Genomic DNA, 22,232 nt, shown 5'->3' on the forward strand with positions numbered 1-22,232 from the left:
ATTCCTATCATGCTAAAAACTGCTTCAGCCTTCTATTTTACATAACCTAAATATCGATAAAGACTAGTAATAAAAACAGGAAATCAGATAAACTATTTTCAAGTCATTGAAGCAATCTAATGAAGTGCAACCTTTATTACTCTTAATGGCTCACTAAATAAATATACCAAAGGCAGGTTATAATACAGATTAGAACTTGCCACTATTACATTAATTTGTCATTCCCTGATCATTAATGTTTATTTCCAGCAAAATTCCCTAGAATCAAAAACCATTTTTTGTTTTAATCACTCAGCCAATAAATATATTAATAATTTAACACAGTACAAGAAAAATCATTGACTATAAACTTACCTTTCAGCAAAATCTTTACTTCTCCATTCTCTTTCTTGATTTCATTCATTACTTTATGCTTCCTTTTTTCTCTCTCTTTTTCTTTCTCTTTAACTTTGTCTTTGATTTTATCTGAAAGATAAAATAAAAGAAATACGATTTTAGAGTACTATATTTTTCTCCATGAACTATAATACAATTTCTGAAATTATAAAATAAACAACAAAATCAGAATGAAAACCAAATATATTCTTTTTTCTTCCTCTCAGGTTATGTGGATGAATAAGTATTTCTAAATTTTTTTCCTATAGTGAATATGGAAAAAAATATATACACATCATAAGCTTGTCAAATTTATTGGTCTCTTCACTTTACATATCATTCTAAAAACTATTCTTCACCTACTCCTTGTCAAGCAAAATATAACTTCAAATTACTTCAAATTATTGGCTAATTTTAAAAGACAGTAAGCTACAGTGCAAAAATCCTAGATTTGAAGCTGAGCATCCCTATATTTTTAAATTTTTATTTATTTTTGGCATGGGCAGGCACCAGGAATCGAACCCAGGTCTCCAGCACAGCAGGCAAGAACTCTGCCAGCGCGCCACCATTACCTGTCCCATACCTATATTTATAACATAAAACTGGAAAATTAACTCAATCTCAGTTTCCAAACCCATAAAATGGTAGTTGATATTTCTTCACAGGGTTATTGTAAGAATTTGTTATAAACTGAATTGGGGTCCCGCAAACGATAAGTTGACATTCTAATTCTCAGTACCTTAGAAGTGACCTTATTTGGAAACAGGGTTGTTACAGATTAAATTAGGCAAATTCAAGTGAGGCAGATTCTTAATCTAACAACTGGTGTCCTAAGAAAGAAGAGGAGATGCAGACAGATAAAGAGAGAGAAGACACCTATGTAACGACAGGCAGAGACTGAGCTATGCCACAAGCCAAGGAACACCAAGAACTGCCAGCCAACCCCAGAAGCCAGGAGTGAGGTATGGAACAGATTCTTTCTTTCCTACAGACTTTAGAGGGAGCATACACTTTTGACACCTTGATTTTGAACTTCTAGCTTCCAGAACCTTAAGACAATTAATTTCTGTTGCTTTAAACGATTCAGTATGTGGTACTTTGTTCTGGCAGCCCTAGCATATTAAGACAGGATTAATGAAGAAAGATATAAAATGACTACCCAAAGTCTGGCATATAAGAGGTAAATTCCCTTCCTGCTACACCTTTTAAAAAGGGTTATGTCTAATCTGGTTGGCTGCTAATATTGTGATATTAAAAAAAATAAAGAGGGTATCAGAATTCTTGGGAGCATTGATCTGCATTTTAAAAACCCAAACCTTGGGTTTATAAAAATTATTTAATACACTATTAATTCTTATTTGTTCAACCCAGTTACAAACAAGATCACTCAAAAATAATCAGGTAAGAGTGTGGACCAAGACTCTTAGACAGCAAAAGTAGATGCTAGGAAGCAATAAAATAATGGCTTCAAACTGAGTAAAATTTTTAATGAAGAATTCTAGAATCTGTCAAACTATCCAATATGAGAGAAGACAGATTTAGACAAGCAAAATTTCAAAAGTCACCAAACATGATGTTTATATGTCAATTTGGCCAGTTTATTTTGTCCAGTTGTTTGGTTAAGCAAGCACTGATCTGACTGTTAACTGTGAGGATATTTTGCGGATTTAAATAATTAGCCAGCTGATTGCATCTATGGTTTACTAAATCTACAATTAACAAAGAAGACTGCCTTCAGTAATGAAATTCAATCAGTTGAAAACCTCAAAAGGTAGAACTGATGATTTCAGTAGTCAAAAAGAAGAATTTCTATCTCTACTTCAGGAAATTCAAAGAAACCTTCATCAGAGTCCCCCAACTTGCAGCCTGCCTAATAAATTAGACTTGCCAATCGCCACAATCGTGTGAGCCAATTCCTATAATAAATCTCTTAATAGCTACACACACATACATACTATATACATATATATGTACACACACACACATACATACATATAAATATATAGATAGATACACACACACAAATATATCTCTTATGGGTTCTGTTTCTCTGCTGAACCATAATACATCATATATAGATCCTTTCTTAGAAAGTTACTATTCTAAAACTTTTTTTTAAAATTTATAAGGACAAAACTCAGTATATTAAAGAGTAAGAAAGCAAGACACACAAATTACTGCCACCTGCCACTCCCCAACACACACTTGTGTATCTGTGTATATATAAATTTAAAAATATGTCATGAACAGAACTCTAAGATACACTGTGAAAAAAGCAAATCAGAGAAATATATATATATAGCATATTTAGGTTTTTTGTTTTTATTAATTAACGGAAAAAAGAAATTAACCCAACATTTAGAAATCATACCATTCTACATATGCAATCAGTAATTCTTAACATCATCACATAGATGCATGATCATCGTTTCTTAGTACATTTGCATCGGCTTAGAAGAACTAGCAACACAACCGAAAAAGATATAGAATGTTAATATAGAGAAAAAAAATAAAAGCAATAATAGTAAGAACAAAACTAAACAAAACAAAAACCTGTAGCTCGGATACAGCTTCATTCAGTGTTTTCACATGATTACTTTATAATTAGGTATTATTGTGCTGTCCATTTCTGAGTTTTTGTATCTAGTCCTGTTGCACAGTCTGTATCCCTTCAGCTCCAATTACCCATTATCTTACCCTGTTTCTAACTCCTGCTGAACTCTGTTACCAATGACATATTCCAAGTTTATTCTCGAATGTTGATTCACATCATTGGGACCATACAGTATTTGTCTTTTAGTTTTTGGCTAGACTCACTCAGCATAATGTTCTCTAGGTCCATCCATGTTATTACATGCTTCATAAGTTTATCTTGTCTTAAAGCTGCATAATATTCCATCGTATGTATATACCACAGTTTGTTTAGCCACTCATCTGTTGATGGACATTTTGGCTGTTTCCATCTCTTTGCAATTGTAAATAACGCTGCTATAAACATTGGTATGCAAATGTCCGTTTGAGTTTTTGCCCTTAATTCCTTTGAGTAGATTCCCAGCAATGGTATGGCTGGGTCGTATGGCAATTCTATATTCACCTTTTTGAGGAACCGCCAAACTGCCTTCCACAGTGGTTGCACCATTTGACATTCCCACCAACAGTGGATAAGTGAGCCTCTTTCTCCACATCCTCTCCAGCACTTGTCATTTTCTGTTTTGTTGATAATGGCCATTCTGGTGGGTGTGAGATGATATCTCATTGTGGTTTTGATTTGCATTTCTCTAATGGCCAGGGACATTGAGCATCTCTTCATGTGCCTTTTGGCCATTTGTATTTCCTTCTCTGAGAGGTGTCTATTAAAGTCTTTTTCCCATTGTGTAACTGGGTTGGCTGTCTTTTTGTTGTTGAGTTGAACAATCTCTTTATAAATTCTGGATACGAGACCTTTATCTGATATGTCATTTTCAAATATTGTCTCCCATTGTGTAGTCTGTGTTTCTACTTTCTTGATGAAGTTCTTAGATGCACAAAAGTGTTTAATTTTGAGGAGTTCCCATTTATTTATTTCCTTCTTCAATGCTCTTGCTTTAGGTTTAAGGTCCATAAAACTGCCTCCAATTGTAAGATTCATAAGATATCTCCCTACATTTTCCACTAACTGTTTTATGGTCTTAGACCTAATGTTTAGGTCTTTGATCCATTTTGAGTTAACTTTTGTATAAGGTGTGAGATATGGGTCTTCTTTCATTCTTTTGCAGATGGATATCCAGTTCTCTAGGCACCATTTATTGAAGAGACTGTTCTGTCCCAGGTGAGTTGGCTTGACTGCCTTATCAAAGATCAAATGTCCATAGATGAGAGGGTCTATATCTGAGCACTCTATTCGATTCCATTGGTCGATATATCTATCTTTATGCCAATACCATGCTGTTTTGACCACTGTGACCTCATAATATGCCTTAAAGTCAGGCAGTGCAAGACCTCCAGCTTCATTTTTTCTCCTCAAGATGTTTTTAGCAATTCGGGGCACCCTGCCCTTCCAGATAAATTTGCTTATTGGTTTTTCTATTTCTGAAAAATAAGTTGTTGGGATTTTGATTGGTATTGCATTGAATCTGTAAATCAATTTAGGTAGGATTGACATCTTAACTATATTTAGACTTCCAATCCATGAACACGATATGCCCTTCCATATATTTAGGTCTTCTGTGATTTCTTTTAGCAGTTTTTTGCAGTTTTCTTTATATAGGTTTTTTGTCTCTTTAGTTAAATTTATTCCTAGGTATTTTATTCTTTTAGTTGCAATTGTAAATGGGATTTGTTTCTTGATTTCCCCCTCCGCTTGTTCCTTGCTAGTGTATAGAGATGCTACAGATTTTTGAATGTTGATCTTGTAACCTGCTACTTTGCTGTACTCATTTATTAGCTCTAGTAGTTTTGTTTTGGTTTTTCCGGGTTTTCGACGTATAGTATCATATCGTCTGCAAACAGTGATAGTTTTACTTCTTCCTTTCCAACTTAGATGCCTTGTATTTCTTTTTCTTGTCTCATTGCTCTGGCTAGAACCTCCAACATAATGTTGAATAATAGTGGTGATAGTGGACATCCTTGTCTTGTTCCTGATCTTAGGGGGAACGTTTTCAATTTTTCCCCATTGAGGATGATATTAGCTGTGGGTTTTTCATATATTCCCTCAATCATTTTAAGGAAGTTCCCTTGTATTCGTATCCTTTGAAGTGTTTTCAACAGGAAAGGATGTTGAATCTTGTCAAATGCCTTCTCTGCATCAACTGAGATGATCATGTGATTTTTCTGCTTTGATTTGTTGATATGGTGTATTACATTAATTGATTTTCTTATGTTGAACCATCCTTGCATACCTGGGATGAATCCTACTTGGTCATGATGTATAATTCTTTTAACGTGTTGTTGGATACGATTTGCAAGAATTTTACTGAGGGTTTTTGCTTCTATATTCATCAGAGAGATTGGCCTGTAGATTTCTTTTTTTGTAATATCTTTGCCTGGTTTTGGTATGAGGGTGATGTTGGCTTCATAGAATGAATTAGGTAGTTTTCCCTCCGCTTCGATTTTTTTGAAGAGTTTGAGGAGAGTTGGTACTAATTCTTTCTGGAATGTTTGATAGAATTCACATGTGAAGCCGTCTGGTCCTGGACTTTTCTTTTAAGGAAGCTTTTGAATGACTAATTCAATTTCTTTACTTGTGATTGGTTTGTTGAGGTCATCTATGTCTTCTTGAGTCAAAGTTGGTTGTTCATGTCTTTCCAGGAACCCGTCCATTTCATCTAAATTGTTGTATTTATTAGCGTAAAGTTGTTCATAGTATCCTGTTATTACCTCCTTTATTTCTGTGAGGTCAGTAGTTATGTTTCCTCTTCCATTTCTGATCTTATTTATTTGCATCCTCTCTCTTTTTCTTTTTGTTAATCTTGCTAAGGGCCCATCAATCTTATTGATTTTCTCATAGAACCAACTTCTGGCCTTACTGATTTTCTCTATTATTTTCATGTTTTCAATTTCATTTATTTCTGCTCTAATCTTTGTTATTTCTTTCCTTTTGCTTGCTTTGGGATTAGTTTGCTGTTCTTTCTCCAGTTCTTCCAAGTGGACAGTTAATTCCTGCATTTTTGCCTTTTCTTCTTTTCTGATATAGGCATTTAGGGCAATAAATTTCCCTCTTAGCACTGCCTTTGCTGCGTCACATAAGTTTTGATATGTTGTGTTTTCATTTTCATTCGCCTCGAGGTATTTGCTAATTTCTCTTGCAATTTCTTCCTTGACCCACTCGTTGTTTAGGAGTGTGTTGTTGAGCCTCCACGTGAATTTTCTGGCATTCCGCCTACTATTGATTTCCAACTTCATTCCTTTATGATCCGAGAAAGTGTTGTGAATGATTTCAATCTTTTTAAATTTTTTAAGGCTTGCTTTGTGACCCAGCATATGGTCTATCTTTGAGAATGATCCATGAGCACTTGAGAAAAAGGTGTATCCTGCTGTTGTGGGATGTAATGTCCTATAAATGTCTGTTAAGTCTAGCTCATTTGTAGTAATATTCAGATTCTCTATTTCTTTATCGATCCTCTGTCTAGATGTTCTGTCCATTGATGAGAGTGGTGAATTGAAGTCTCCAACTATTATGGTATATGAGTCTATTTCCCTTTTCAGTGTTTGCAGTGTATTCCTCACGTATTTTGGGGCATTCTGGTTCGGTGCGTAAATATTTATGATTGTTATGTGTTCTTGTTTAATTGTTCCTTTTATTAGGATATAGTGTCCTTCTTTGTCTCTTTTAACTATTTTACATTTGAAGTCTAATTTGTTGGATATTAGTATAGCCACTCCTGCTCTTTTCTGGTTGTTATTTGCATGAAATATCTTTTCCCAACCTTTCACTTTCAACCTATGTTTATCTTTGGGTCTAAGATGTGTTTCCTGTAGACAGCATATAGAAGGATCCTGTTTTTTAATCCATTCTGCCAATCTATGTCTTTTGATTGGGGAATTCAGTCCATTGACATTTAGTGTTATTACTGTTTGGATAATATTTTCCTCTAATATTTTGCCTTTTGTATTATATATATCATATCTGACTTTCCTTCTTTCTACACTCTTCTCCATACCTCTCTCTTCTGTCTTTTTGTATCTGACTCTAGTGCTCCCTTTAGCATTTCTTGCAGAGCTGGTCTCTTGGTCACAAATTCTCTCAGTGACTTTTTGTCTGAAAATGTTTTAATTTCTCCCTCATTTTTGAAGGACAATTTTGCTGGATATAGAAGTCTTGGTTGGCAGTTCTTCTCTTTTAGTAATTTAAATATATCATCCCACTGTCTTCTAGCTTCCATGGTTTCTGCTGAGAAATCTACACATAGTCTTATTGGGTTTCCCTTGTATGTGATGGATTGTTTTTTTCTTGCTGCTTTCAAGATCCTCTCTTTCTCTTTGACCTCTGACATTCTAACTAGGTAGTGTCTTGGAGAGCGCCTATTTGGGTCTAATCTCTTTGGGGTGCGCTGCACTTCTTGGATCTGTAATTTTAGGTCTTTCATAAGAGTTGGGAAATTTTCAGTGATAATTTCTTCCATTAGTTTTTCTCCTCCTTTTCCCTTCTCTTCTCCTTCTGGGACACCCACAACACGTATATTTGTGCGGTTCATATTGTCCTTGAGTTCCCTGATACCCTGTTCAAATTTTTCCATTCTTTTCCCGATAGTTTCTGTTTCTTTTTGGAATTCGGATGTTCCATCCTCCAAATCACTAATTCTATCTTCTGTCTCTTTAAATCTATCATTGTAGGTATCCATTGTTTTTTCCATCTTTTCTACTTTATCCTTCACTTCCATAAGTTCTGTGATTTGTTTTTTCAATTTTTCTATTTCTTCTTTATGTTCAGCCCATGTCTTCTTCATGTCCTCCCTCAATTTATCAATTTCATTTTTGAAGAGGTTTTCCATTTCTGTTCGTATATTCAGCATTAGTTGTCTCAGCTCTTGTATCTCATTTGAACTATTGGTTTGTTCCTTTGACTGGGCCATATTCTCAATCTTCTGAGCGTGGACCGTTATCTTCTGCTGCTGGCGTCTGGGCATTTAGTCAGATTTCCCTGGGTGTCGGACCCAACAAGGTTGTAAGATTTTTCTGTGAAATCTCTGGGTTCTGTTTTTCTTATCCTGCCCAGTAGGTGGCGCTCGTGGCACACGTTTGTCTCACGTGTTTGGAAGGGATCCCCCCGGTCACCGATCTCCGCGGCCTGGGGATTTCCGATCCAATTCTCTCCATTGGTTCAGGGGACAGCGCGTGGTGGGGGCGTCAGCCGCCGCGGCTTTAGGGGACCCTGTGGCTGGTCGCCGGCCGCAGCGGGCCCAGGGAATTCGCCACCGGACCAGGAAGTCGCCCGCGGGGGAGGGGCATTGGTTACCAGCCGCCGCGGCCTGTGGAATTCCCCACCGGACCAGGAAGCCGCCCGCGGAGGAGGGCCAACTCGGCTTGGGTAGCCCTCTGATCCGAGACTCGTAGCCGGACCAGGAAGCCGCCCGCAAAAGAGGGGCGCCAGCTGCCTCGGCTTGGGAAATTTGCCTCTCCGAGACTCTCAGCCGGCCCGGGAAGGAGGGGGGAGGAGCTCCGGCCGCCACAGCTGCCGCTGCTTGGGAAATCGCACGCCGCTCGGGGATCTCACCGCAGCCGAGTCTCGCAGTAAGACTAGCCAGTCCAGACTGGGGTACGCTGTGTGTCCCTTCCCTGCGGTAGCCCCGGGAGCTGTTCTGCACTGTTTCAGTTCACCTAGTAGTTGCTTTGGAGGAGGAACCAAGACGCACGTACCTTACTAAGCCGCCATCTTGGCCCCGCCCCGCATATTTAGGTTTTAAAATAAACTACAGGGTACGTTCCAGTAGCTCAGCAGCTAGAGTTCTCTCCTGCCATGCCAGAGATCCGGGTTCAATTCCCAGTGCCTGCCCATCCCAAAAAAAGGAAAATAAACTACATATTCTTTTCTGGGTGTATACGTAAGTGCACAGCAAACTATTTGGAAGGAGAAACATAAACACTTAACATGATTTACCCTGGATAAGGAAAAAAAGAGAACTCTTGTTTTTATTTGAAATTTCTACAACAGAAAGGAATTCATATACTAATGCGTTACTTGCATAATTAAATTGTTAGCCTAAACTGCCTTCCTGAAATAAAGATCAGTAATTATGTTAAAAAAAAATTTTAAATCATTTAAGGGTATATTAGAAGAAAGACAAGAGAAAATAATAGTTCCAAATAGAACACAAAAATATCTTACTTTTTCCAAAGACCCTGGCATTTCATTAAAGTTGTTCAAATGCTGCTCTATCTCACTTTCTAAACATTGTTATAGTTAACCAGAAGAACATTTTTTAAAAAGAAGAAATTATAATACAATGATATAAAATTTTGAAAATGTATACACACATACATTATTAGACTAAATAGCTTTTAAGAAAAAGACAGAAATCCCATATCATACTTTAACTCATTAAATCAAAGATATTCATATAAAGAAAGTTCTTTATATAGATTCATTCCATTTTTATTAATAGAAATATCTTAAAAATCCATACTGGAGCTTCTTAAAAATGTCGACAGAATTTCATGTTACAGCTTTTAGCCACAATACATTCTTGCAGCTCAAAGCTCAAATAGGCTTTAATGCTATCACAGTTTGTCTGCCCTAGTTATGTCTCAAAATTCACAGTATAATAATGCAGTTCATGAAATCAGATGATCTGCATAACAACTCTGACAACCCTAAGTAAGGAATAAGTATGGCTGAAAATAGACCAAAGAACAAGTAAGAAGCAGAAGAAAAAGAGAAATGGAACAGAATATTTAAGTGGGGAAGCAGAAGGGAAAGTAGAGTTATAAAGATAAGAATGTAAACAGAAAGAAAATGAATGATACATATAATGATACAGTAAGGAAAAGGACTGTATATACAGTGAAGTGAATGACAAAAGGAGGGATATATCACTTCCTCCTCTGAACAAAGCGAACCAAGACTATCACATCTAAAGACTAATTTGGATCTTCTCTCTTGGACTTCACTGCAATCTAACATTATTGGCTTGTTCCTCAAAACTATTCCCTAAATTTCAGTAAAATTGTACTACCCTACCTGACTGCTCCCTCAATAACTCATCATTCTATCATACAAACCCACACATTTTCCTAGATCTGTCCTAGGTATGTTTCTTTCTTTTTTCTTACACTTTCTCTGAAAAGATATCTCTGTGATTTAAATTACTACCCCTAAATCTCCCAACCCAAAATCTCTGCCACACTGCATTCCTTCATCTCCAGAGTTTATGAAATATTTATGAAATATATTTAACACCAAAATTATCTTTCTTGTAAAAATAGTTTCAAGTTCTCCTTGCAAATCCTATTTATATTAATGGCACAGCATTCTCCTATATCGAGATACAAAAAAAATTCTAAATAATCTTTAAAACTTTCTTCTCTAGTTTTTCACTAACTTTAACCATTTGCCCTCTTCAGTCTACTTGTCTGTTGAAATACTCCAACATCTTCCTTTCCCTTTCAATACTCATCATGGTGGTGGACTCGCAGGATCTTCTGAAAGAATTCTCTCTGCCTACAGTTTCTCTCTACTCCACCAAACAATCCAGTAAGCATGGAGGGAGCAAACAATATTCCTTAAAACAAGCAAACTCTGCCTACCTAAAAATATTCCCACAGTATGTCATTCACGAATCTGTATGTCACAACACTCATTTTATCTTTAAAGGCTTTTCTTCTCTACTTACACACGTGAGCATACGTAAGGTCCCAAACTGTATGGTTCATCATTCCTCAAATATTTTACTCCAATATTTCTGCTAATGCCATTTAGGAAGAATGCCTCCTCACCATCAAGATCAGCAGTCACAAGAGCATTTCCTAATATAACTCATGTAGATAGTTTGATTGAATGTCATAAGTACTTGGAATCTCAGGTAGCGCATGAGATTTTGTTGGTTTGTCCAGAGTGATGCCCCGATGAATCCCAGAATGATTTGATCAGTGACTGGAAAAGTATTTGCAAGCCCCTTTCGGGGCATGGTGAGAGTGGGGAGAAATTCAACTTTCCCAAGTTGAATTCTTGATATTCTCACAAGCAGTGGGGACAACCAAAGCTATAGGCTGAGTCCCCAGTCTTGGGGTTTGTTCATACGAAACTTAACCCCACAAAGTATAGGTCAAGTCTACTTAAAATTTAGGCCTAAGATTCACCCCCAAGAGAACCTCTTTTGTTGCTCAGATGTGGCTTCTCTCTCCAGCCAACACAACGAGCAGTCTCACTCACCACCCTCCCCCTCTCAGCGTGGGACATGACTCCCAGGGGTGTGGACCTTCCTGGCAACGTGGGACAAAGATCCTGGAATAAGCTGAGACTCAGCATCAAGGGACTGAGAAAAACCCTAGAATGAGCTGAGAATTAACATCAAGGGATTGAGAGAAACTTCTCGATCAAAAGGGGGAAGAGTAAAATGAGACAAAGTGTCAATGGCTGAGAGATTCCAGACAGAGTCGCCAGGTTATCCTGGAGGTTATTCTTACACATTAAGTAGATATCACCTTGTTGTTCAAGATGTAGTGGAGAGGCTGGAGGGAATTGCCTGAAAATGTAGTGCTGTGTTCCAGTAGCCATGTTTCTTGATGATGATTGAACAATGATATAGCTTTCACAATGAGACTCTGTGAATGTGAAAACCTTATGTCTGATGCTCCTTTTAGCTACTATATCAACAGAAGAGTAGAACATATGGAATAAAAATAAATAATAGGGGGAACAAATGTTAAAATAAATTCAGTTTGAAATAGTGGAAAATGAAACCGAGGGGTAAGGAGTATGGTATGTATAGTCTTTTTTTTCTCTATTATCATTTTATTTCTTTTTCTGTTGTCTTTTTATTTCTTTTTCTAAATCGATGCAAATGTACTGAGAAATGAAGAATATGCAACTATGTGATGATATTAAGAATTACTGATTGTATATGTAGAACAGAATGATATCTAAATGTTTTGTTTATTTTTTTAATTAATAAAGTTAAAAAAGTAAAATTGCAGCTGAAAACAGGAAAATGAACTTAAAATGTTTAACGATCAAAAGTTATTTTTTAACATTGTGGCTTTTTCTCACATAATTTTTTTTCTAAATGGTGCTTGTTTTTCTGTCTCTATGTCACAGATAAATCAATTTTTGACATTTCTAGGTAAATGACATTTTTTTGGTTAAGTAAAACCAAAAATTGGCAAAAGAGTCATAAGCTTCTTGGAAGTAACACAATTGTAAAAAATAAATATTGAGCAAGGGTGATCAAAGGAAATAATAATAATAATTTTCTTCCATAAGTATTTTCTTCTATAAAACATTAGATATCAGTGTTTTCCTCCCCAAAATGGATGCTGTTTTGTCAAAATGGTATATGGCATATAATAGCCACCATTTGTGTAGCAATTTGTAGCATATAGTCCACTTTCTTATGTATTGAATAATTTGTCAATCTAAAATAAAGCAAATGAAGAAATAAACTAAAAAAAAAAAATCAGCAGTCACAGACAACAAAAAAGCAATATGCATAAAAAGAAACAGGATGAGCAACAATAAGGAGTACATCTTATATTGGCAACTAATTAATTACCTCACTAATTCAGTTACAAATACTCTAAAGGCAATTAATATAGTTTTCCTCTGCGTTCCCTTCACAGTGACAAGTACACAGCAGGCAGTAAACAAATGTTTGTTGAATGCATAAAAGAAGGAGAGAGGACAAATTAGAGAAATAACAATGTAATAAGTAAATGCTTTTATAGGAATTTACAAGATAGTGTTGCAGCAGGACAGTTGCCAGAAACATTTCCATAGAATTAATTTTTCCACAGGAAACAATTTAGAGATGTCACCTACTCCCTCCATTTTAGACTTTTAAAAGCTGGGTCCCAAAGAATTTAAATGTTTTTTTTCTCAGAGACAGAGAGTTAACCAAGTCTTCTAGTTTCTAGTAAAAGCTCTTATACCATACTTGAGGAAGGAAAACCTATAAATATTCTAAAAACCACTAAACCACAAATGTTTTGTGGTATTTAGCTAATAATACCATCAACAGGGATGCTACAATAATGGGATAATCACATGGAAAAAGAATGAAATGTGAACCGCACCATACAGCATACAAAAAAAAAAATGGTAATATTTTAAGAACTGAGATTTGAAAGACCTGTGAAAATCCAGTAAATGAAGAACATAAGGACTTGTGAATTCTTGAACATGAGGAAAAATTAGGGAGCTCCTTTTGCTTGCTCCTTTAAGTAACACACTCCATTTAGTTAAAATTTAAGGGTTTTAGAATGCATAATGATAGTGACTAAATGTACTTCCTCTTTGCATGAAGAAGAACAAACGAATGTCAATACTGCAGGGTGTTTAAAATAGATGGTAATTGATGTTCTGAAACTTTAACTTATGTGTGAGACTAAAACAAAAGATATTTATTCATTTGGTACCAAAATTTATATTTTGACTGGTGCATTTCCTGACATAACATATGTGGACAGCTTGATCAGACACCATAAGTACACGGAACCTTGAGTAGGGCATGAAATTTGTAGGTTTATCCAGAGTGATACCCAGAGTGATAAATCTCAGAGTGATTTGAACAGTGACTAGAAGGGTGACTGCAGAGTTCTCTTGAGGGAATGGTGATAAGGGGGGAAAATTCAACTTCCCCAAGTGGAGAATTCCTGATATTCGCACACACAGTGGGAATGGCCAAAGCACTGGGCTGGGCCTTCAATCTTGGGGGTTGGTTATATGGGACTTGACCCTGCAAGGGATAAGCTAACCCTTCTTGGAACTGGGCCCAAGCGTCACCCCTAGAGAACCTCTTTTGTTGCTCAGATGTGGCCTCTCTCTCTCAGCCAACACAACAAGCAAACTCACTGCCCTCCCTCTCTCTACGTGGGACATGACTCCCAGGGGTGTGGACTTTCCTGGCAACATGGGACAGAAATCCTAGAATGAGCTGGAATTCAGCATCAAGGAATTGAGAAAACCTTCTCAACCAAAAGGGGGAAGAGTGAAATGAGACAAAATAAAGTGTCAATGGCTGACAGATTCCAAACAGAGTCGAGAGGTTATCCTGGAGGTTATTCTTATGCACTAAATAGATATCACGTTGTTAGTCAAGATGTAATAGAGAGGCTGGAGGGAACTGCCTGAAAATGCAGAGCTGTGTTCCAGTAGCCTTGTTTCTTTAAGGTGATTGTATAATGATATAGCTTTCGCAGTGTGAATGTGTGACTGTGAAAACCTTGTGTCTGATGCTCCTTTTATTTACCTTGTCGACAAACTTGAACATATGGATTAAAAGCAAATAAATAATGGGAGGAACAAATGTTAAAATAAATTTACTAGACTGAAATGCTAGTGATCGGTGAGGGGAAGGGAGAGGGGGCATGGTATGGTATGTACAAATTTTTTGTTTGCTTTTTATTTCTTTTTCTGGATTGATGCAAATGTTCTGAGAGGTGATTGTGGTGATGAATTACAACTATGTAATGATATTGTGCTTTATTGTTTATATACCAAGAATGGAATGATCATATGGTAAGAATGTTTGTGTTTGTATGTTGTTACTTTAAAAAAAAAATTTTTAATTTAAAAAAAATTCAAGGGTTTGTGCTGATTTTTTATGACATCTTCTCTTCTAATATTCTTTGATTCAATGATTTCATTTCTTTATAAAGGGGGAAATTTTAGTACAACGACTCATACAGTAACAACGTTCTATGTTTTATACAGTAATGTAAAAAAAACTTCTACCTGAAGATATTATAAGAAGTTCAAATAGTAAGATACTTATTTTTTACTGTTTAGGAACAGACAGGTTGTTTGGCCAACATATTTCAAATCCCACCCCCACCCCCCCAAAAAAAGTATCAGAATGTTGATAACGGAAGTTTTAAGACAGTTAGTGATTGAGAAACCCTAATACAGTAGAAATAGCTCAGACTTTTAGTTAAAGGTATTTAGGTTCAAATCCCAGTTGTACCACTAACTGCCCAACTGACACAAGTTACTTAACTACATTGTATCTCAGTATTTTCATCTGTAAAATAAAGATAATAGGACAAATCTTTTAAATTTGTTATGAGGATTAAAGGCAACAATTTATGCATTATATCCAGTAATATGTCCAGCACATTACAGGCACTCAACAAATGTAGTTATTGTTATTAAATACAAGTAATAGAATTTAATGTGGTAAAATAGTATAGCAATAGTATTCACAAGAACACAGGCAAAAGATTATTAGGAAAACAAAAATAAATACATGTATACATGTATACACACAGGAAAGCCAAGACATGCTAATATAATAAAGTGGTTTGGACTTTTCCTGCCACAATGAAAAAATTCAGGTCAGGTTTTCCTCAGCAGCCTAACAGGTAAGATCTGTCTCTAAGACAAATTAAACTACTTCTTCTCTTCTCATTAATTACATTGTAAAACCAAGATATAAAAGTAGGGAGAAATTATACATGGCATCTGGGTTACAGAATTAAAATCACTCTAAGTCACTGAATCTTATACTACTGCTCTCAATTAACTGTGCCTCTTACTCGCAACCTGAGGCATTCTAGACCTGTAAGTTCACATTGTATAATTATGTTATTTAATTAAAATTATACTCTAATGCAAATAGTAAATCACATAGTTAATGACAGCATATATGAGTCTACGGAACTGTAGGAACTAATATTCTTGTTACACATTCCTAATTATATTTTTTCACACAGCCAATTAAAGTTCTAAATTAAAAAGTTATGTAGTTAGCTAATATCACTATAGATGCTGTATTTATATTTAGTAGAATTCCACAAAATTCTGAATGGACTCAAGCAACTTTCATTGGGTCAATTAACACATTTAAGATAGTATCATTTTACATTGCTATATTCTATTTCATAGACTACATTAATGGCATTTTATCTTTATTTCTAAATATTTAATTTAGATCACTCTCTAAAATAAACATTTATAAAATAAATATATTTATTAAGCGTCCTATTACATGTACAGAGAGAAACTGGTTCAGGCTTCCAATGCTGGATCCTAAGAAGACTTGTTGCTTCTACCCAGGTCTCTCGGAACACTCCCAGAGAGTCCTGTGCTGTCAAATAAAAAATAGCACATGAAAAGGCCCTAAAATTACGATGTGGAAAGGGGGAGGGGCTCAGTTCAGCTTCTACCTATTCCTGATGAAGGCAACAGGCACAGGAATATAGTCATCTCAGACTTCCCAGGTTAGACCAGACCTGCTGCCAAATAAAAACCACCAAGCAATGTCAGTCAAGACCACGTAGATCAGAAGACTCATCCAGCCAAACCTGTCTAAACTCTTGACCCACAAACTCATCAGCTATAACAAAATGGTTGTTGTCTTAAGCCACCAAGTTTTAGGGTAGCTTGTTATGCAGCTATGGATAATACAGACTTCACAAAGTCTTGTTACAGTTAATAAAGAAATTGCTTTTCTAGTAAGTTATCCACGTAGAAGACTTCACTAGAGAAATGTTAAGACAGAAGTCGTCTTACAAAATGCACTGATAATTTTAGAATCTAGGAGGGAAGGGCTAGAAAAGAAATGCTTAGGAATATATAATAAAGGATAATAAGCCAGACAAAAGAATAAATATTGTATGGTTCCACTTATATGAAATACCTAGATTAATAAATACATAAAGACTGTGGTAGTTTGGAGCTATGACCCCAGAACTTGTTCTTAAACTTAATCCATTCCTGTGGGTATGAACACTTGTAAATAGGATCGTTTGATGAGGTTCTTAAATTAAGGTGTGGCCCAGCTAAATCAGAATGGGCCATAAACCTATTACTAAAGGTTTTATAGGGAAGGTCACAGACAAAGCTGGAAGGAGTAGTGAGGAGTTAAATTCAAGGAAGCCAAGCAGAGAAGGGAGAAGCCAGGAGAGTCTGCATGTGCACTGCCATGTAAGAGAGGACCCCAGGACTAAGCATCACTGGCAACCAGCTCCAGAATACCAGTATTCAGAGAGAAAGCATCACCTTGACGACACCTTGATATGGATATCTCCTAGCCTCAAAACCATGGGTCAATAAATTCCCATTGTTCCAGTCAACCTATTGCAAGGTATTTGCTTCAGCAATGAGAAAACTAAAACAGAGACAGAAAGGAAATTACAGGTTGCCAGAGGCCAGAGGAGAGGTGACAAAGAGGGAGAGTTATTGCATAATGGGTATAATCTGGTAGAGAAGATAATTAAGCAAAGATAGAAGTACAGACTGATGTGGGAAGAAAAGGAAAGGAGAACTAACCTAGTCTAGGAAGTAGCAAAGGTCACAATTTCAATTTAAGACCTAAAAGATGAGTAAGCATTACCTAGATGTAGTGGAAGAATGGAGTTGAGGATGGAAGGATAACAGGCAGAGAAAATTCTAGTTGTAAGGAGCACTGAGGAAAAGCTGAAGAACTAAACAAAGATACAATTATCCACAGCCTTGGGGGACATTTTAAGAAATTTGGGCATCATCCCATGAACAGCAAAGTGTCATGCTCAGATATTCATTTAGATCTTCAATTATCACCTTGGCTAGTAGAACCAAGAATGTACTGAAAAAAGGACAGATCTGATGTAGACACCCAATAAGGAGGCACTTATACAGTAATTCAGGCAATGGTACTTTGAATTAAGACAGTAGTTAAGAGGATGGAGAGAAGGAGATGGGTAGGAAAAATAGTAGTTACAAGTGACAAGACTTGGTGAAGGTGAAATGAAAATAGAGGGCAGAATCCAGTTTTCTAGCTTAAGCCACTAGATAGAATGGCAGTGAGATACATAGACAAATCTGGGTAAGGAAGACTGTGAGTTATGGACATATACAGTTATACATCTATTTGGACAAATGGTTATATGCCTGCCAATCATTTTATTACTAAATCACTTCATTTACTATTCAGTATTTTCCAATATCTTTGTCTCAATCAATCCATCCTCATCTCAGTTAATCTATCCAATACTGCCAAAGTAATATTCCTAAAATACCAATCTGAATGTATTATTATTCTACGAAAAAAACCTATGCCTTGCCATTGCCCATATATAATATAAAAGTCTGAACTCCTTACCCTGCCAAATAGAAAGCATACTATAGAAAACTTTGAACTGCCATGTTGACCCATCTCCCAACTTCATACAAAAGCTTCACTAGAAGCCAAATGGCTCTACTCACAAACTACTGACCATGCCATGTACATTCTTGTCTCTATGCTCTTGCTCACACCGTTTCCCCTGCCTAACAAGCCTATTTCCACTATTTCTATTTACCTAAATCCAACTCTTCCTTCAAAGCTCAGTCATTCATTTGCAAACAATCTCACAATCCTAGTTACCATTCTGAATGAAGGAGATTTAAAAACAAAACAGACGAAGTTTGCACAGTGGTTTAAAGGTGGGGCCCTAAAGTCAGGCTATCTAAAGAAGTGAAACTTTGATTAATCATTTCTTTTATATCCTTGAGTAAATTACTTAAATTTTCTGTACCTTTTTATAGCTTCTATAAAAGACTAATATCTAATTTAACTTTAAAGGAGCGTGAGCCTGAATAAGAATACATGTAAGTGTTAAATACAGTTCTATGCTAGCTATTATTGTTGTTATTACTATTGTTTCTGGTCTTTAAAGAGTTTATACTCTACTCCAAAGTATGCATCCACTGCGTCAGCTGTGACATCTCAAAAAAGTTAGACAGAATTTACTAATTCTGATATGTTCATTATTCTCAACTGATAAAACTGAATAATATTTGTTATTTGTTCTCTTAAGGTATAAAGTTCATTAGTGATGCAGGGGATGCAAGGGTAGTTCAGTGGTAGAATTCTCATCTACCATGCAGGAGACCCAGGTCCAATTCCTGGTCCATGCATGTCTCAAAAAACAAACAAAAAATTCAACAAATGGTGCTGCAATAATAGGATACTCACATGGAAAAATAATGAAATGTCACCCCACCATACAGCACATACAAACACAGACAAAAAATGTTCATCAGGGATTCAGTCAGAAACTGATCCCAGGACATTTGCATTCTAGAATACTCCTTCACAGGACAAAACAGTGAAAAGTGTCTATCAATTAAATAATATCTAAAGAAAATGTATAACCTTTCTATAAAAAAGGCTAACAAAAGTAGCTACTTAAATTTGCAAAACAGTAGGAACAGAGAAAATTCATTTCTTTATAAGAAAGTACTACATTTATTTCTTCAACTCATTTACTGAGTTATAAAAGGATGACTAAAATCATAACTGCTCTAAAAGAATTTACATGATCTAGTTTAATGAGAATTCATCTGGATATATAATCAATCTATATTAGTCAACATGGACATTATAGATTATAAATTACACTTTTGAATTATATGTAACATTTGGCATACTATATGATTGTATAACTATACATATTCAAAAACTGTTTTTTTAATTTTGGGCCATATTACCAATGCTGTTACACACTACCAACTTTAACTGAACTTAAACTACTAGCACTCCACAAGCAGCCCTCCAAAACTCAAACTGTGATGAATTAAGAATTCAAGAAATGTAGATGACTCACAATTCCCAATGTCAGAACTTACTATTGCAAAGGTACAGTGTTCAAAACCGTACAGTAAAGGACAGACATATATGAAAGCTACCAGTAATGAACAATCCAAAAAGGAAATTAAGAAAATTCTACTTACAATAGCATCTAAAAGGATAAAATACCTAGGAATTAATTTAACCAAGCAAGTGAAAGACTAGTACTCTGAAAACTACAAAGCATTCTTGAAAGAAATTTTAAAATGAATGGAAACATTTTCACATTGAAAGAAGTGATATTGTTAAGATGTCAATACTACCCAATGCTATCTACAGATACAACACAATCCCTAATGGAATCCCAACAACCTTTTTTGCAGAAATAGAAGTCAACCCTCAAATTTATATGGAATCTCAAGTGACCCTGAATATCCAAAATAATCTTGGAAAAGAACAAAGTTGTAGGAGTCACACTTAAATGATTTAAAAGTTATTACAAAACTACAGTAATCAAAACAGTATGAATAAGAGGCAGGGCAGGATGGCAGCTTAGTGAGGTGTGGAATTTAGTTTTCCCTCCAGAGCAGCTAGTAAAATAGCCAAGAACCGTACAGAACAACTGCTGGGGCCATATCACTGACCGAACACACAGCACACACCAGTCTGGACCACGTGGAACAGCTGAGAATCCACACAGAAATGTCCCCAAGCCATGGAGGCCACTGCCCCCTCCCTCACAGACACGGCAGTCTGGGTCCCCCAGGGGAAAGGAAACAAACTTTACTAACAGCAAGGGCTTAGCTCAACCAAGCTCCAATTGCAGAATTAATTAGCAAATTCTAACTACCGAAAATATGCCCCCAGAACAGATAAACCTGGAATAAGCACTAAAGGTGCCAGGAGTTTTTGCCCATGAAGAGAGGGGGCAGGACTGATGGGAAAAACAAAAACAAAACCAGAGGCTCTTTGAGTCAGACAACACAAAATACTGGAAAAGGGGTGGACCCCAAGAAAAGGGGGCACATAGATCCTGGAGATACAGAGAGCTACCTACCAACTTAAGATCTGAATTGACAAACTGGAGGAGCAGGGCACACCTCTGAAAAGGTTCCCCATCACACCCCTACTCCTTAACAGCTCATTAGATAAAACTGGAAGCCTTCTCAGGCTTCAGCACTGCCCCAATCAAGGGCAGACTTAAGCTTCTCTGAGAGACAAAGTAACTGGTCAGGTGAAAGGAGTTAATTCCCTAAAGGTTGTGCCTTTCCCAAGAGAAAGGTGGGACCTGGCTCAAGTAGAATCCCTCCTTCAAGGAATTCAGACCCCAGGAACTGGAAAACTGTAGCAATTAACCTTATGTCTATCTCAACCACACCCCCACCACAGGGAGCATCTGCTGGAGCTGAAGGCACCGCATCACTTTACGCTGGTGGGAAGTCACGGGCAGACAAGCAACAGACACTGGGCAGGATAGGAAAAACAAAGAGGCTAGAGGCTTCATAGGAAACTCTGACAGACTGTTGGATCTCACCATCAGGAAAAACTGATGTCGGTGACTCTTTCACCTGAGACATGGACAGCCTGGTCTGGGGAAATCTGACTGGGGTCTACAAAATCTGAGGAGACCCTACTCACAAAAAAAAAAAAAAAAAGGCTCCATATAGGCAGGGCAAGAAACAAAAAACAAAGACCTGAAAAATTAAAAACAATGCAAGGAGGATATTAAAAAGACATGAGGCAAACAAAACGCGGAACTAGAAAATTTAGAAAAACAAATCACACAACTTATGGGAATGAAAGACACATTAGAAGAGATGGAAAAAAAATACTCAAAACCTACAACAACAGATTTGAACAGGCTGAAGAAAGGCTTAGGAACTAGAGGACTGGACATCTAAAATTCAACACACAAAAGGAAAATAATGGGAAAATATGAGTAGGGCTTGAGGGAACTGAATGCAACATGAAATGCAACAAAATACGTGTTATGGGTGTCCCAGGAGGAGAAGAGAAGGGAAAAGGAGGAGAAAGACTTATGGAGGAAATAATCACTGAAAATTTTCCATTGTTTATGAAAAACAAAATTACAGATCCAAAAAGTACAGCATAGCCCAATCAGAATAGATCCAAATAGACAGACTTCAGGACACTTACTAATACATTTGCCAAATGTCAAAAAGAAAGAGAGAATTTTGAAAGTGGCAAGAGAAAAGCAATCCATCACATATAAGGGAAACCCAATGATACTATGTGTGAATTTCTCAGCAGAGACCACGGAAATGAGAAGGCAGTGGTATGATATGTTTAAGATACCAAAAGAGAAAAATTGCCTCCCTTCAAAAATGACAGGGAGGTTAAAACATTTTCAGACAAATAATCACAGAGAGAACTTGTGACCAAGGGACCAGCTCTGCAAGAAATACTAAAGAGTGCAATACTGGCAGATAGGAAAAGGGATGAGAGAGAGGTCTGGAGAAGAGTGTAGAACTGAAGACTATCAATAAAGATAAAAAGAGAAAAAAAAAATAGACATGACGTATAAAATCCAGAAGACAAAATGATAAAGAAAGTACTGCCTCTACAGTAATAACACTAAATGTGGATAGATTAAACTCCCCAATAAAAAGACATAGACCGGCAGAATGGATTAAAAAAACAGGACTCATCTATATGTTGTCTATAGTAGACTCATTT

At 36.5% G+C, this 22,232-nt stretch overlaps 1 protein-coding gene across 1 annotated transcript in view; it reads right to left on the reverse strand.

The window, feature by feature from the left end:
• The window catches only part of RSBN1L (round spermatid basic protein 1 like), a 121,864-nt gene that overhangs the window by 64,843 nt on the left and 34,789 nt on the right, over positions 1 to 22,232 (reverse strand). Inside the window, exon 2 of the mRNA XM_077155077.1 lies at positions 355 to 465. Coding sequence (XP_077011192.1) covers positions 355 to 465 — 111 coding nt within the window. The remainder of the gene's footprint in view (positions 1 to 354; positions 466 to 22,232) is intronic.

The sequence above is a fragment of the Tamandua tetradactyla genome, chromosome 1, assembly GCF_023851605.1.
Source record: "Tamandua tetradactyla isolate mTamTet1 chromosome 1, mTamTet1.pri, whole genome shotgun sequence".
Taxonomy (NCBI): domain Eukaryota; kingdom Metazoa; phylum Chordata; class Mammalia; order Pilosa; family Myrmecophagidae; genus Tamandua; species Tamandua tetradactyla.